General features: G+C 42.4%; 1 protein-coding gene across 1 annotated transcript; it reads left to right on the top strand.

Annotated features, from left to right (window-relative positions):
* Positions 1–8,679: 8,679 nt before the first annotated feature.
* On the top strand, positions 8,680–13,801 carry anxa3b (annexin A3b). The gene is made up of 14 exons (XM_043249905.1): positions 8,680–9,240; positions 9,544–9,585; positions 9,670–9,717; positions 9,804–9,891; positions 10,008–10,102; positions 10,180–10,293; positions 10,379–10,469; positions 10,555–10,634; positions 10,735–10,791; positions 11,789–11,882; positions 12,012–12,107; positions 12,200–12,258; positions 12,355–12,477; positions 13,502–13,801. The coding sequence occupies exons 2-14, from the start codon at positions 9,571–9,573 to the stop codon at positions 13,562–13,564; spliced, it is 1,023 nt and encodes a 340-aa protein (XP_043105840.1). The 5' UTR covers positions 8,680–9,240; positions 9,544–9,570; the 3' UTR covers positions 13,565–13,801.
* Positions 13,802–14,012: the final 211 nt, after the last annotated feature.

Below are 14,012 nucleotides of genomic sequence, written 5' to 3'. Positions count from 1 at the left end.
GCTGAATAAACAGGAGTTTCGAGGAGCTGGTTCGCGGGTCTCCCCCGGTCCATATGTCAGCAATTTGGGGGCATTGTATACCTTGGCCTGAGAGAGAGGTTCATGATCGATGGAGGGGTGAAAATCCCCGGTCTCTGGCTCCGCGCGCTGCCCCGAAAATTGCTTTCAGCTGATAGCTTCATTTCACTTGACATTTATCAAGTGGATTACTGCGCGTTCCTCTGTTTACCGCTACCCTGATGGAGAGGATTGCGATAGCGGCGGGGAGACCAAATGTTTTTCCTTCCGTGTCGCTGGAAATGTATACATGTAAATTGGCTCTGTAAACTCCCGAGCCGACGGTAAACTCGGGAATATGCGCGCGCCGCGTTACGTGACCTCTTGACCCGGGGTCGGTGCGCGCGCAAAATCGAAACGAGCCGTGTGCCGCTGACCGAGGCGAGCGTCCGGCGTGCTGAAACGCGCTCCCCCCCCCCTAGTTTGCATGCAGATGAGCCGGGGCTGCACTGCATTATTCATCCTCTCGGTCTTGTGACAATGCTAGAACGCCGATGCGCCGGTTAGGTGGGAATATGAGCACTTTACAGAAAACGGGGTCTCCGGCGAAGGAGCGGAGCGGCGCTATTATACTTCCCCTGTCCGCGCGCGCTGATTACGGTCCACGCACGCATCCGCGCGCGGAGATAGTTACCGGGGGCCTCGAGAGCGCGTTTAATCACTTCAGCGGCACCGAATTGGCTCCCGCGCGCTCGACGCGTCCTCGCCTGAAGTGCGCGAGCCACCCCGACCGCCTCATCAAGAATCCAATCAGTTTAAGCGCGAGATGCACTTCGCTGGAGATGAAAAGAGATTTTTCCGTCGGGATGTCGGTGCCATAAGGGCATGATCGCTGCATATGCAAAGTGGAAGGGAAATTAGCGCGGATTCTCTTCGCTCTGAGAGTCGTGCATATATCAGGGGAGATCGAAACCAAGCCTTTCCTGGCGCATGCATTATTCATTCTTGATCTCGGGTCAATCCGAGCGCTTTTTAAAGAATTACACAACTTAATATGTGGCTTGCTCGTGAAGCGGGCGTGATGACGGGCTGCGTGAACGCGCGGGCAGTGCTCGTGTCGCTCCGAGCGCGCCGCCGTTACTCGATATCAGCCGAACAAACTTTTCCTGCCTCGTCGTTTATTATTCTGCGGGATCGAAACCTCTCTCTTTTTTTATTGCAAACGCATCCGGGGAACCTTTCAAGGTTCTCCGCGGCGGAAAATAGGTTCTTTAGATCATTCAAATGTTATTTGCGCTAGAAGTGTTCGCTGAGAGGTTCTTTAGGGAACCGGAAATCATTCTACGGAATCGCTGCATATATATTCAGATATCCCGAGTTTTCAAAATCTTGTTGAGATTTATCATTTTTGTATGTAGAAATGTTGTCGCTCATTTATTTCTTGTATCTATTTAAAGCTCAGTCGACAGTATTTTACATATAAAAGTGTCTCCATAATAATTAAAAACGGTTATGAATTATGTTTTGCTATTGGCTATAGCTAGTCAGGGAGGAGGGCGGGGCGTGTTCATTTTGGGGCGATTTGATTGGACAATACGAGCGGAAATATGGACCTGTTCAATTAATTGCTTTTCTATATTGTTTTTTCTTTGCGTAAATTGCTTAACGAGATTTTCTTTCTTTTTTTTCAAGCACTGCGATTTTCACACAGAATTAAAATCAGGAACCGTAATCAGATCGACAATTTATAAAAGCATTGTTGTGGAAAGCTGCCTTTAAATGCAAGGCATTACAACATTACAGTTACTTTTTAAAGTAATAATCACCTTAATTAGCCTACTTTTTATGGAAACAAACATTACGTTGTGTTACAGCCTACGTTTATATACGTTATAGCCTTTTTTCACACCACAAATAATCATGGTTCTCGTAATAAGGTGAGCAATTGAGGTTTAAATTGAGGAACTGATTAAACCAAAAAGAAATGAAGGAAATAAAGGCTGCCTGTTTATTTTTAGAGAATAAGCTCGGTTTGGCAGTTTTTGTTTTAGAGGTGATACTTAGTTCCCAGCATGCACTGCATATGTCTGGATATGGAGAGTGAGTTCATTTAGAAATGAGATGCTATTTGATGTGTTTTTGAGTGAAGGGACACCTCTATTAATGTTTAGTAGTATCCCCAGTGAATGATGCTCAATACGTCTCGTTCAACGAGCACTACTTCCAGTATTCCTCAAGTAATCTTAATCTAATTACGTTACTCCAAAACGCTGTTAAGGTCCTGCTTCATGAAGACTCTTCACAACTTTAATGGAATTTTTGGTCTCTTTTTTCGTAAAAAGGCGAAGAACAATCGATGGGTAAACAACAGCCTTTCATGAATTAAATATGGCGCAAACCTGCCTGAAGTCAATGCTAGTTGGGGTTGGTGGAAATAGCTTCCTTCCGCTTGCCCTCCATCCAACCCGAACGACCTAAACCTGCGCTCTATGTGCAATTACACCCTGGCCCGGGCCGCGCTCATTAGATGAATCCTATCGAACAGAAACGTCTTTGAGTTTGAAGTGGTTAAACTGTCATTTCGAATCGTCTGGACCTTGTGATTACCGGCACGGGAGGAATTATATATTTAGCTTTAAGTCCGTAGCGATTTCCTGGCCCTGTCTTGATCCTAAGTGACTGGAGCTGGAGATGCCCCCATCTCCACGGAGCCTCGGTATCCCCGCGGGAGGACTGTAATCAACGGCTCGGAGCACGGAGTCACGGACGAGACGGGAGGCACCTGCCGTGAGAGACACGCGACTGGGTGAGAGGTCCGTGATCACTAGAGGACTACATCTACGGAGGAAAGCGAGCTGGGGAACTGTTAAAAGTGAGCCAGCTAGCTGAAACTAAATTAAAACGGGTGTTTTTTGTATGGGAAAAGTAAGACCCTTGGCAACTTCGGTGCTTCTTAAGATACGACCTTAACATTTACCCGACTGGCCCCAGTTCTTACAGCTTTTTTGTCTTTGTACATTTGTGACCCAGAACCGGTCTTACGTCTCGGGTGTATGTGTAGCAATAGCCAAAGACGCACTGTATGGGTCAAAACTAGATTTTTCTTTTATGCAAAAAAAATTATGAAGTCTAATGAGTAAAAGAAATCATGTTCCGTGAAGATATTTACTTTAAAGGTGATTTTCGAGGTTTTTCTAAATAGCGTCCCATCCCGACGAGAAGCTTATTCATTCAGCTTTCAGATTATGTATAAATATCAGTCTAAACTTGATGAGCGCTCTTGAGACCCAGGGTCACATCTACATAAGCTGTCGTCTGTCGGGAAGGTCCCACGACTGTTTCCCCGGATCATTAAAACCAGCGTAGGAGCTTTACTGTTATTAACTGCCACAAACTGACTGATTGGTTTGAAGAGTGGTTCAGAAGAGCTGAATCATTTTGTGCGTACGATGTCTATGAAGTGTAGGCCTCTAACGTCTATATACAGCCTCTTTTGTGCTGCTTTCATACGGTTTTGAATAAATCTAAAACATTCGATCAGTTATTGACTAAAATATCGACCATCAAGCCGACAGCAACACCAAGCTTTCCTTACACGTCATTATTTAAAGAAAAATAGAAATGATAGCATTTTTCAAGGAATCACTAATTATTAACTCATTATTATTTAGGAATGGCATGATGACGTTTTAAAAATGGAAATAACTTTGCCTATGCGTAAAAATATAATTATGGTCTCTTTCAGGTGATTTATTGATCTGGACAGACAGTCATAATAAAGGTCTGCGCTCTGCTCTTCATTATTTCCTGTTTTCATCCGTTTTTTTTAGATCTTGCTGCACCGCGTGACTGATTTTTAGTTTTTGAATTGTGTTCAAATACGTCAAGAGTTTAATTTTCCTTGCGATATCAGCATGGCGGCATCGTGTACGTTTTTGATGCGTGCCCATCGCAGAGTCCAGTCTTTTTTTAAATGCATTTTTTTTAAGGACGAAAAAAAAAATCGCTCTCCTCGCAGAGCCCCTCTTATCGAGCCACAAAGAAGAAGGACGAATGCATCTGAGTCCAATACATGATAAGCTTCATTAAAAAGAATCGTCTTTTGGAGGCTGAATGCACGGAGTGGACAGGAAGTCTACTAATCTGTAACCCGATGCGCGAGGAAGGAAGGACTCAGGAACCAGCCTTCAGAGCTTTCACCAATCATATTCATCACAGAACCCAGTCCAGCCTCATTAGACCGCAGCGCTGCACCTAACTAAACATCTTTTCCATAAAATAAATGCTTCCAGGTTACCCTCCGAGCAGGTCGCGCTAGCATCTGATCTCAATTAGCGGCGTGCAGCGGTCGAGGCCCGAGCCCAGCCAATGGACCCCGAGCCCGAACGCCTCAGACGCGGCCTACACGTCCCCTACGTCCCGTCAAACAAACGCACTGAATAATCGCTTCCTCATGGCTTCGTTCCTGAGGAATATTAATTACGAGATGATTAAAACGGGTTCGGGGTCTTCGGGTGATGGGTTTAACCGTCATTTCGGACGTTCGTTTCCCAAATCAAGTCTTTCGGCATCTAGTTTTTCTTACGGAAACGAAGGAAAGAACAGCTAAGAGCTGCGCTGCGTACGCAGGAAAAAATACTTGTTTTCTCTCAAACTGGACGCCAAGAAAACAAAGCGGAAAGAGTTTGTTTGTCGATGTCTGATGTGGTGCTCGGGTCCTTAAAGGCTCACATCAGTCTCTGGTGTTTTGGGTCTGGTCTGAAATCAGCGCAGGCTTCACTTTCATGTGTTTGTTGGGAAGGAGAGCATGTTCTCGTGATTTAGACAAGACTCCACCACGTGGCGCAGGACAGAACCACAGCCGTCTCTTCACGGCAGGAATAACCTTCTGGGGCTCTGTATTTAACAAAATACATATACTGGGAGTTTCTACCTTTCAGTGGAGCGGTTACAGTAGGTACAGCAGCCTAGTCACACTGTGATCATTTTTGAGGATTCATACAGAAATTCATGTAAAACGCGGCACACTGTTGTATTCTGCTATTACTCAGCATATCAGAGTTTTTAGCTGCGTTTAAATCACAAAACGGTATTAAGCCGGGAAATAAAGTACAAAAACGCTCCGTATTTAAAACGATGTCAGTTTTACTATTATTTAGCTTTTATTCCAGCAGACGTAAAACACGTCGATATGTTTCATGACGTCCTGAGAATAAAATCTGTCTGGACGTCTGATGATGTAGTTTCCAGCAGAAGTCTTCAAAAGGGAAAAAAAAAACTTAAATATAAATACTTGAACACATTTTTGCCCATATTTACACACACTGTGAAATAGTAATAATAGCAGAAGTAAATTATTATTATTATATAGTGGTAAACGTTATTATGAAAACAAGTACAAGTTGGCTAATCAATGTGTGTTTAGTAGTTTTATGTGCAAAATTAATTAAGCGTTTCATGAACACACACACACACACACACACACTCACGCGCACACACACACACACACACACACACACACACTCGCACACACACACACAGACACACACACACACACATATAAACATTCTTAAATAAATAAGCTGTTATATCACACGATGTTAAACTAAATTTTACTTGATTTATGAGTAAATGGTTTTTCCAGAGCTTATCATATTTCTTATTCAACAATATTAATACAAATACATTTTTGTATTTTTATTTCTAAACATAAATAAGCTGTTATATCACAGGATGTTAAACTAAATTTGTACTTGATTTATGAGTAAATGGTTTTCCCTCTCTCTTATCTCTATTTCTTATTCAACAATATTAATACTCTCTACATTTCTCTGTATTTTTATCTTCTCTCTCTCACTCTAATCTCTCTCTCTCTCTCTTCTCTCTCTCCTCTGTCAAGTCTCTCTCTCTCTAGTTTATGTCTGTGTCTCTCTCTCTCTCTCTCTCTCTGTGCTCTCTTTATCTAGAATCTCTCTCTCTCTCTCTCTCTCTCTCTCTCTCTCTCTCTCTCTCTCTCTCTCTCTCTCTCTCTCTCTCTCTCTCTCTCTCTCTCTCTCTCTCTCTCTCTCTCTCTCTCTCTCTCTCTCTCTCTCTCTCTCTCTCTCTCTCTCTCTCTCTCTCTCTCTCTCTCTCTCTCTCTCTCTCTCTCTCTCTCTCTCTCTCTCTCTCTCTCTCTCTCTCTCTCTCTCTCTCTCTCTCTCTCTCTCTCTCTCTCTCTCTCTCTCTCTCTCTCTCTCTCTCTCTCTCTCTCTCTCTCTCTCTCTCTCTCTCTCTCTCTCTCTCTCTCTCTCTCTCTCTCTCTCTCTCTCTCTCTCTCTCTCTCTCTCTCTCTCTGTCTCTCTCTCTCTCTCTCTCTCTCTCTCTCTCTCTCTCTCTCTCTCTCTCTCTCTCTCTCTCTGTCTCTCTCTCTCTCTCTCTCTCTCTCTCTCTCTCTCTCTCTCTCTCTCTCTCTCTCTCTCTCTCTCTCTCTCTCTCTCTCTCTCTCTCTCTCTCTCTCTCTCTCTCTGTCTCTCTCTCTCTCTCTCTCTCTCTCTCTCTCTCTCTCTCTCTCTCTCTCTCTCTCTCTCTCTCTCTCTCTCTCTCTCTCTCTCTCTCTCTCTCTCTCTCTCTCTCTCTCTCTCTCTCTCTCTCTCTCTCTCTCTCTCTCTCTCTCTCTCTCTCTCTCTCTCTCTCTCTCTCTCTCTCTCTCTCTCTCTCTCTCTCTCTCTCTCTCTCTCTCTCTCTCTCTCTCTCTCTCTCTCTCTCTCTCTCTCTCTCTCTCTCTCTCTCTCTCTCTCTCTCTCTCTCTCTCTCTCTCTCTCTCTCTCTGTCTCTCTCTCTCTCTCTCTCTCTCTCTCTCTCTCTCTCTCTCTCTCTCTCTCTCTCTCTCTCTCTCTCTCTCTCTCTCTCTCTCTCTCTCTCTCTCTCTCTCTCTCTCTCTCTCTCTCTCTCTCTCTCTCTCTCTCTCTCTCTCTCTCTCTCTCTCTCTCTCTCTCTCTCTCTCTCTCTCTCTCTCTCTCTCTCTCTCTCTCTCTCTCTCTCTCTCTCTCTCTCTCTCTCTCTCTCTCTCTCTCTCTCTCTCTCTCTCTCTCTCTCTCTCTCTCTCTCTCTCTCTCTCTCTCTCTCTCTCTCTCTCTCTCTCTCTCTGTCTCTCTCTCTCTCTCTCTCTCTCTCTCTCTCTCTCTCTCTCTCTCTCTCTCTCTCTCTCTCTCTCTCTCTCTCTCTCTCTCTCTCTCTCTCTCTCTCTCTCTGTGTTCTGGATCAATCTGCACTTAAGATGTTTTTCCGTCTCGGATCGTCCGCTGCTTCCTTCAACCCACAATTTCCTCGAGAGCGCTGCACTGGAGATTAGACTGGAGATAAAAGAGGAGCGGTGTTTTACATACACTCGGCTGGCCTCTCGTGAAATTGAAATATGAATGTATCTACAGCAGTGGTGTGGAGAACAGGTGATTTAGGGAGGCTGCAAACCTCAACAGCTCTTGACGAATGAGAGCTGCATCACCCAAACTAGACTTTCATCAAGCTCTTTGCTTTTCTCACTGGATTCATTTCCAGATGTAAAGCTAATTTTGTGTTTTGCCCAGTAATGACCAACAGAGGGAGACAGCAGACAGTGTAAGAGTCCCCTGTGACGGGGAGACCGGGGCTAGTTGTCACAGTCCTATCAAAGCATACACTGTCTTTTAATTCTTCACACAGTTCATTTAATCCCTCCTGAATTTGTTTCATTTTTGTGACCATGTTCTAAACTAAAATCACACACACACAACACACACACACACACACACACACACACACACACACACACACACAATATATATATATATATATATATATATATATATATATATATATATATATATATATATATTGCTGTAATTTATTATTAATTTATTGTCCTAAATTAATGCATTATGTATAATATTATATAATAATAATATAATAATAATAATATAATAATTTAAAAAAATGCATTAGACGTTTTTTTTTTTTTTTGTTTTACTACGTTTTGTTTTTTAATTGCTGTTTGTATTTTGAAACATTTTATTATTGTAAAAGATGTTTTACATATAAATATGAAAGGCCATCCAATAACTTACACAAAACAGATGCATTTACTTACAAACTATTTTCACAAATAAATGGTGTATTTCATAAAATAATTACAAAAAAACTGAATCCATTGAATTGAATTGAGTTACAAAAAAATGCATCAGGCTCTTTTATTGTAAAACAAAAATTATTTACATTTTCACTGTGAGAAAGTGTTTATTAAAAATTGTATTCATTGACCATTCAATTGAACCGAGCTGTGCTCCTCATGAACATCATAACGGTTTGCATTTGTTAAGAACTCCTTTTCATTGCTCCCTCATATTTTTCCGTGGCGTCAGTGATCTCTGTATCTATCAGATGCTTCAGTCTCTGGTCTGGAGTGAGGATGTAGATGTTTCTTCTGCATGGGATGGTTTCCATCTATCTCCTTCACTTGCTGTAGGATACAGAAAGAGGAGAATCTTTTCTTGTAGTCTGTCTCTGGTGAGCTTAACTGAACAAGAAAGGACTAGTTTTATAGTCGAACGTGAGCACAATAAAGCCGTAGGTCACATATTACTTCCTATTACTTTACATGAATGTGTGTTTCTTCCCACCAAGATCCAAGGCTTCATTAAATGCTCGTTAAAAGGATGCACTGATCAAAACAGGCCCGGTCGGTGAGCTCATATAGCTCATGTATTTATTTTTGACGTTTCATATTTTCATTTTACAGCTGCTGGTTCTGGCAGAAGACCCGAGCGTAATATACCATCCCTCAACGTCCTTATTTTGCACAGGAAATGATGAAGTGTTGTTTGATTTTAGTGAGGATCACTTTCCGGATATGAGCTTTCTGGCTCGTTTTAGCATCAATATACAGCTCCCACGACTCATTCAACTTCGTGTGTCCCAAACTGCAGTCCATTAAGACCGGGTCTAATGATCTCATCTCCACAGAAGTGTTTGCTGTAGTTTCTGAAAGCGCTTTATTTATACCAGCCGAAAAAGAATACGTCCAACGTCATTATCTGCCGTCTTTGCAATCATAATAACAATAGGGCATATGCTATAATAAGTAAATGCATTTGTTTTAATATGCAAATGCAACGCAGAGGCCACGAGTGATGTAGAAGCGCGAGCTCATGATCTCATATCCTCTGTGGTGTTTTGTGGTGTTTGGGTGTAGCCTCAGAGACCAGCGGCGAAAGACACGCTTCGTCGAAGGTAAAGGTTGAACGTTTCGCTCCTCTCTCTGTAGAAACCCGCGTTAAAGCCGGCTCGACGTCTTGTTTCTCACGGCGTGTGTTGCCAAGTATGCGTCCCGTAAAAGACGCCAGTTCCGCGGGAGTGATGTTAGCGCGTTCTGAGAGTCTCGTAAGAAAGCGCACAGACGATAAACTTGGCGATATGGCATCTCGGGATCGGCCGTATTTCGATAAAGGCATTGCTTAAAATGCTGCTTAACTTTTGTTGGCGACCAACTGTTTGTATTTGTGTCCAGTGTGACTAACTAATATCTGCTTACAGAAGTGAAGCCCTCCCAGGACAGCAGGCATGTCTTCTGTATGGGTCAGTTGATTTCCTCTGTAGGATCATGTCTTGCTCTGATGGAGGTGTTTACTGAAGATACCGCTCTCTCTGTACTTTTTCCAGGATGATTTGGATCTTCTCCTGGACTCCCCCTCCTCTTTGACTGTAAATGTAAGATTGTGATTGCGTTTTTTAGTACAGTTATGCATTTCTTATAGTAAGTTGAACAGGTTTACACATAAGCATTATTCACAAAGTCTGCAGCACGCGGCACTATTAAGGAGAAGCCGGGTTTTAATCCAGGCGAGGATGCTGCTGCTTTACGGAAAGCTATGGAAGGCATTGGTGAGTCACGTTCTGTGTCTGGGTGTGGACTTTTAGTGAACTCGTCCTGCTGAGATGTTGAAATCCTGCTGTCTTCTATGTGCTGGCTTTATGTGTTTGCGTTTCTAATTCCTCAGGCACTACCGAAAAGACTCTTGTTGACATTCTGACTCAAAGAAGCAATGCCCAGCGCCAGCTGATCTGTAAAGCCTATCAGGACGCCACCGGGAGGGTAAAACACCATATACGCTGAACTAACCCTTGAATGATGTCTGCTATTTAAAAGCATGCTTGCGTTTTCCGTCTCAGACTCTTTGCGATGACTTGGAAGGGGACACACGTGGAGATTTTGAGGATATTTTGGTGGCCCTGATCGCTCCTCCTGCTAGGTTTGACTGCCAAGAGTTCACACGGGCTATAAAAGTACACAGCACCTTTTCTTTCTGACTGTTAATAGTTTAGATCAACAGTTTGAGCCTGTTTGTTAACAGACTGAGTTTGATCACAGGGTGCCGGTACAAACGAAAGCGTTTTGATAGAACTTTTTGCATCACGCTCGAACCATCAGATCAAGGCTATGTGTGATGCGTATTTGGCTGGTTCGTGTTTTTTTTACGTCACGCTTTAGAATTATTTTATGGTGCTTTGACTTCGGGTCTCATTTAAGTGTTGTGCTTTTTCCAGAAACCGGGAGAGCTCTAGTTCACGACCTGAAATCGGAGGTGTCCGGGGACTTTGAAAAGACCTTGCTGATCCTCGCCGAGGTTCAGTCAAATCAGTTTTTTTTGGTCCTGCATCATATTTAAATGAATTCAAATGAGCAAGGCAGCTGTTTCACTTACCATTTGTCTTTCTATCTGAAAGGGTAAGAGGGCTGAAAGTACGAACGTGGACGTGGCAAAAGCTAAAGAGGACGCCAAGGTGAAGTGAAGTCACTATTGCTGAACTTTTATCAGGCTTATACACATAAGTACAACCAAACTCGGTTAATAGAATTGACTAATGCTAATGCTGCTGCCAATACTTAACGTGAAACTAACCCATAGTACAGGTGGAGCTGGGGAAGGTGGAGGGGTTTTGCTTTAAGTGCTGCATAAAACACTGAGTATTGGAAGATTGTAGTATAATATAATAGTAGCTCATTGGCTGCTGATGTGAAAAGGAATAATGATGTAATTTATGTCAGATTAAAGCCGCCGTCCATAACTTTAGGTGCGCTAGCGGTTAAGAAACAGAACCGCGTCTGGCGGAGGAACAATGTAGCCGGATCTACTTCTCTCTGTTTATGTCTATGACGAATCACGCAGATACTGTGCTCCTCCGCAGCGGTATCTACCAGAACCAGTCTAAATAGTCCCAAAAGGTCTTATTATAGGTGTAGTGCAGTGATTCAGGACTAATAAAAAACACAGTTTGGAAAACATTTTTAAAACACAAAAAAGATGTCTTTTGCAGGACATTAAAGTGCCCTATTATGTAAGGTTCATATTTTTCAAGTCCCCAACAACAGGTTGGCATGCATGCAAGGTCAAAAAAGATTTTCTTATAATGTGCTTTTATTTTTGCCTTATTTGTTTAACGACTCCCAAACGATTCATTCAGTTCATTTCCCCAAACCCTCTGGATTTCATTGAAAGCGGTGTTTATGAGCTTTTAACACCTAGTGGTCAATTTCATTCAAAGGCCAACAAGTGGGCGGGGCATATGCTAAGGTGTCATGATGATGTCAAAACCAAATGGCTTGGCACTCGTTTCGTTTCAATGATTCAGAATCGACTCAGGATGTCTTCATTCAGTCATGAAAGATCATTTCCACAAACCCGCAGAAGATCCCACTGACCTCTATTATATTATTGTTCATACTGAGCCAAAACGATTTGGTTAGCAACATTCTTCATGTGTTTTTCCCGCCGCACAGATCTTGTACGAGGCAGGAGAGAAAAAGTGGGGAACAGACGAGAGCAAGTTTATCGAGGTCCTCTGCCACAGGAGCGTTCCTCAGCTCAGACAGAGTACAGCTGCTGGATTACTTTATATACTTTATATACCGTTTTGTAATAATTCTGAAGGAGCTGTAAAACTGAACGTGACGGAGTCATGCATATATCAGCGATGATCATGTTTCCATCTTTATCTCTCAGCTCTGGTTGAGTATAAGAGTCTGAGCGGAAAGACCCTCCAGGAAAGCATTGAACGGGAGATGTCCGGAAGACTGGAAGATATTCTTGTGGCTATAGGTGATTTATAAGATGTTTTTTAAATTATTTTCAATTATTGTGTGTTTTATTCTTAATTTTGTTCTCGTGAAATCAAAATGCCTCTGCTTTAGTGAAGTGTGTGAAGAGCGTCCCAGCATACCTCGCGGAGCTTCTGCATAAAAGCATGAAGGTCGGAAGCGTCTTTCTGTGTTTTTTGTCACAAAGATTATGGACAGTGTAGCGAGATCCTGCAGTGAGTCTATAACTATTTTTGAAACCTTTTCAGGGTGCTGGTACCACTGAATCGACCTTGACTAGAATCGTGGTGAGCCGCTCAGAGGTCGACCTGCAGGACATCAAGGCAGAATATAAGAAGCTCTTTGGCACTTCTTTATACTCTGACATTGAGGTAAGAAGCATTAAACGAGAACGTGTACACTGTAAAAATATGCTGTAGAAACATTCACCAGTGCATCTAAACTTCGCCTTCAGTAATATCTGAAGAGCTCTGATTAAAGTGTGATGAGGTTTTGCAGAAGAAATGATTGACATCCTCAGTGGGCGGGCCTGCTGATTAGCCCCGCCCTGTAAGCCCATGCTTATGTTCTCTTGGCTAATGCTGTATTCAAGTCATGGGTTTATCATCTTATTTTCAAATTGAGCGCACATGAATGCCACTAAAATGTTGTAACATCCAGAGGGGGACTCGACTTTCTTTTTGTTTCACTGAGTTGGAGCTCGTCAGTGAAAAACTTACAATGAGAATATTGTGGTAATTGAGTTTTATTTGGGTTGTTTTGCTTGCATACATTTAGTCATTTGCCAGACGCTTTTATCCAAAGCCACTTACAGTTTAGGAATGAATTCTGTGCGCTGTTCGTGAAGAATAATGAATGATAAAGGTGATGGCTTTGTGTAACCAAACGTTTCCCATCATTCTCTGTGTAAAATGCACGGAATAGCATTTTCAGTTCGCTTAAAAGTAAAGTCAGAAAGCATCCCAGTCATTGTCAAAAACAGAGAATTAGGCATTCAAGGCAGCATTCGGCATGAATTCTGTAGACTGCATGACAGCATCCAAAGTCATTTCTCTGAAGTTCAGCGTAAAGCCAAACCCGAAAACAATGCGAGTTTAACAATGTACTGCAGCGTTCTTTTGACCTGCATATTCCCTGTTGGACCATCAAACACGCTTTGCACCGCGTCCTGACATCCCCATTATAATCACAGATCTGCTGCTTTCAGCCATTGTCACGTTTCTTTGTTTGCTCCCTTCCCATACTGTTCGCCCTCCAGCCCACTAAAAACAGCGCTTTTAACAAGGATCACACGTATATTTCTCAATCATAAATATGTAAACATTTAGCAAGTGCGGCACCGGGTTTGACGCCAGTAGTCACTTGAATAATGTCCATTTTGTATTGTTATTGTAGTCTGAAACATCGGGGGATTTTCGCCAAACCCTGCTGAAGATTTGTGGTGAAGATGGAAAATGAATGGATCTGGAGAAGAAGAAGAAGAACACATCACAGTGTGAAAGAATGCCCAAGTATAACTTTATTACAATTAAAATACTATCAATGTATCAGAAGAGCTGTATCAAATGTATTCTTGAACTAACGTGATTGTTTATAATCATAGATATATCTTTAGTATCAGAAACTGCATTGCTATGTCTACATGATGAATGAATAGCTGACACTTATTGAAGAATAAACACTTGTTTTTTCTGAGTTTTAAGGTCTTTGTGTAGTTTGTCCCTGATCCAGGAGGTGTCAGTGAAGTACATGTGTTTAGTACTAAAGGGGTCAAAAGATTAAAATCTCTTTAAGAGATTTAAGAGGCTGCTCATTTTGCCTGGTCACTCACTCATAAGTACATATGAAAGCAGAATTAGGATGACATTTGGCCATAATTCAGACACAATGTCATCCCCATGTGGAG

The sequence above is a fragment of the Puntigrus tetrazona genome, chromosome 10 (genome assembly GCF_018831695.1).
Source record: "Puntigrus tetrazona isolate hp1 chromosome 10, ASM1883169v1, whole genome shotgun sequence".
NCBI lineage: Eukaryota > Metazoa > Chordata > Actinopteri > Cypriniformes > Cyprinidae > Puntigrus > Puntigrus tetrazona.
The sequence above is the reverse complement of the archived record's forward strand: the minus strand, read 5'-3'. Positions and strand labels throughout refer to the sequence as shown.